Source organism: Lethenteron reissneri, chromosome 63, assembly GCF_015708825.2.
Source record: "Lethenteron reissneri isolate LAM-NWPU_2019-01 chromosome 63, ASM1570882v1, whole genome shotgun sequence".
Classification (NCBI taxonomy): Eukaryota; Metazoa; Chordata; class Hyperoartia; order Petromyzontiformes; family Petromyzontidae; genus Lethenteron; species Lethenteron reissneri.
This window is the reverse complement of record NC_083841.1, coordinates 6,841,416-6,843,915: the sequence shown is the minus strand read 5'-3', so window position 1 is coordinate 6,843,915 and position 2,500 is coordinate 6,841,416. Positions and strand designations below refer to the sequence as shown.

Here is a 2,500-nt window from a genome sequence, read left to right as displayed (position 1 = left end):
TAGACATTTGTGACGATGTGTGACGAGGGGGGGGGGGGTTTGGGAAATGTGCCGTCACATCAAAATGCGCAACTTTTAATAAATATAGACGACACGTTCTACTTAATTAAATAGACTTTTTAACAAATGTTTCTCCTACAACATCAGAGTGCAGCGCCACATTAAATACGCACTACAATGACAATAGTCTAAAGCGATTTGAAGCATGTTTTATTTTCAAAATGAAAATATGGTTTTGGGGGGTGAGGCAGAGCTTTGTGACGTCATATTTGAGGGGGGGTCTGACTTTTTGTGACGTCGTGTGACGAAGGGGAGGGGAGTGGGTCAAAAAAATCGTCCAAAATCGTGTGACGTCATTTATGGACAGCCCCTTAATGCAGCCAAGATTCCTTGAAAAAGGACTCTGGTGTTTTAACATCTCAACAGAAGGTGTCAACCCTATCGCTGTGCTCACAATCGAGGCATCGTCGATGGCTCGCAAGGCACGCGACAATTCAACTCGTTCTGGTTGTGCCGGGTGGTGGAGGGCTTTGACGGCGCGAGGTCGTTGCAGGGTCCGCGTGCGACTTTCTCTCTGCTAGGGAACAGGAGGAGCTGCGTGTCTCCCTGCTGGAGACGGACACGGAGCGATGGGCGCAGGGAGAAGACCTCGCCGCGTGCGGGCTGCGTCTCCTTGCCGGCTGCGACGTCTCCTACCTCGCAGCTCACCCAGACGTCGCCTGCGCCACCCTGGTGGTGCTCAGCTTCCCAGAGCTCGAGGTGAGGGTGTTGAGCGGTGGGTGAGTTGAGTGTTTGGGTGAGTGGGTGGGTGAGTGGGTGAGTGGATGGGTGAGTGGGTGGGTGGGTGAGTGGGTGGGTGGGTGAGTGAGTGGATGGGTGAGTGAGTGGATGGGTGTGTAAGTTGGTGAGTGGATGGGTTAGTGGGCAGGTGGACGGGTGAGTGGGTGAGTGAGTGGGTGAGTGGATGGGTGTGTAAGTGGGTGAGTGAGTGGATGGGAGAGTGGGTGAGTGGATGGGTGAGTGAGTGGATGGGTGAGTGGGCGGGTGGACGGGTGAGTGGGTGAGTGGATGGTTGTGTAAGTGGGTGAGTAAGTGGATGGGCAAGTGAACAGGTGAATGGATGCATGAATGGGTGGGTAGATAAGCATGGGTTCGCTCAATCGGAACCCTTCAGGCCACCCCGGTTAACACTGCGGTGCAGAAAACCAGAAAACCATAATGCACACGCGCCACGTCCGCTTCACTGCGGACGTTGAAGATTCCGTGATGGCATGCGTGTCTGTAGAGGGGGGGAGGAAGTGGTCTTTGTCTTGTTTGTGTGTGTGTGTCACTGTGTGTGTCACTGTGTGTGTGTGTCACACTGTGTGTGTCACTGTCACACACAGTGTGTCACACAAAGACGATTATCTGCACCGGTCATGGGCATCCCCTAGGTCGACTCAGCCTCAAATGAGTCCCTGGCGCGGTGCGTAGTAAACATCGCCACCGGGGAGACAAAGGCGGCCGGGCGTGGTGCTGCGGGCCACCCGTCCCCCCGTGTGCCGCAGTGCCGGCCTCACCAGGCGCGGATCCTCGCTAGCTGCACTTGCCCCGTGAGTCTGTCACAGGCTACACGGCGGGGGGGGACCTTTGTCTTTGTACCCCTGTGCAGGTGGTGTACGAAGACTCGCGGCTGGTCGACCTCTCCGCCCCCTACGTGCCGGGGTTCCTCGCGGCGCGCGAGTCGCGCTTCGTCCTCGACGCCGTCCTCCGTCTCCGAGAAACGCGGCCGGAGCTCGAGCCCCAGGTGCCTCTCACAGGGGGGCGGGGGGGCTGTCACGCACAGCCCCTGGGGGGGACTTCGCGATGGCCGGGTTGGGCACGTTAAGCCATCACTGCTGAGACCCTGGGGTGCAGGCTTCAGGGTGTCTCTGTCTCTCAGGGAGTTCACGATGGGCACGGGAGAGACAGTGCCGCTGAGACCCTGGGGTCAGGGGTCAGGGGTCAGGGGTCATGGTTCAGGGTGTCTCTCCCTCTCGGAGTTCACGATAGGCACGGGAGAGACAGTGCCGCTGAGACCCTGGGGTCAGGGTTCAGGGTTCAGGGGTCAGGGTTCAGGGTGTCAGGGTGTCTCTGTCTCTCAGGGAGTTCACGATGGGCACGGGAGAGACATTGCCGCTGAGACCCTGGGGTCAGGGTTCAGGGGTCAGGGTTCAGGGGTCAGGGTGTCTCTCCCTCTCAGGGAGTTCACAATGGCCACGGGAGAGACAGTGCCGCTGAGACCCTGGGGTCAGGGTTCAAGCCCTGGGTCCCTGTCTCTGTCAGTGGGATTGATAATGACTTTGTCAAGTTCATAGTAGCCAAGAAGCATTTTCTCCGACAGTGTTAAAGGCTATAGAGGGCATCTTTGTGTGTGTGTGTACGTCTTAATGTGTGTCTCAAATATTGGAAGTAGAAGTCACCCCCTGTGAGTAGCTGGCTGAAGTGCCATCTGTTGAGGAAGTACGGAAGGCGATCCAGA

The 2,500-nt window shown here is 57.3% G+C and overlaps 1 protein-coding gene across 1 annotated transcript in view; it reads left to right on the top strand.

The window, feature by feature from the left end:
- ENDOV (endonuclease V) overlaps positions 1–2,500 on the top strand; it is a 20,560-nt gene that overhangs the window by 3,994 nt on the left and 14,066 nt on the right. Inside the window, 2 exon segments of the mRNA XM_061577228.1 lie at positions 582–759; positions 1,652–1,786. Of these exon segments, the coding sequence (XP_061433212.1) occupies positions 582–759; positions 1,652–1,786 (313 nt within the window).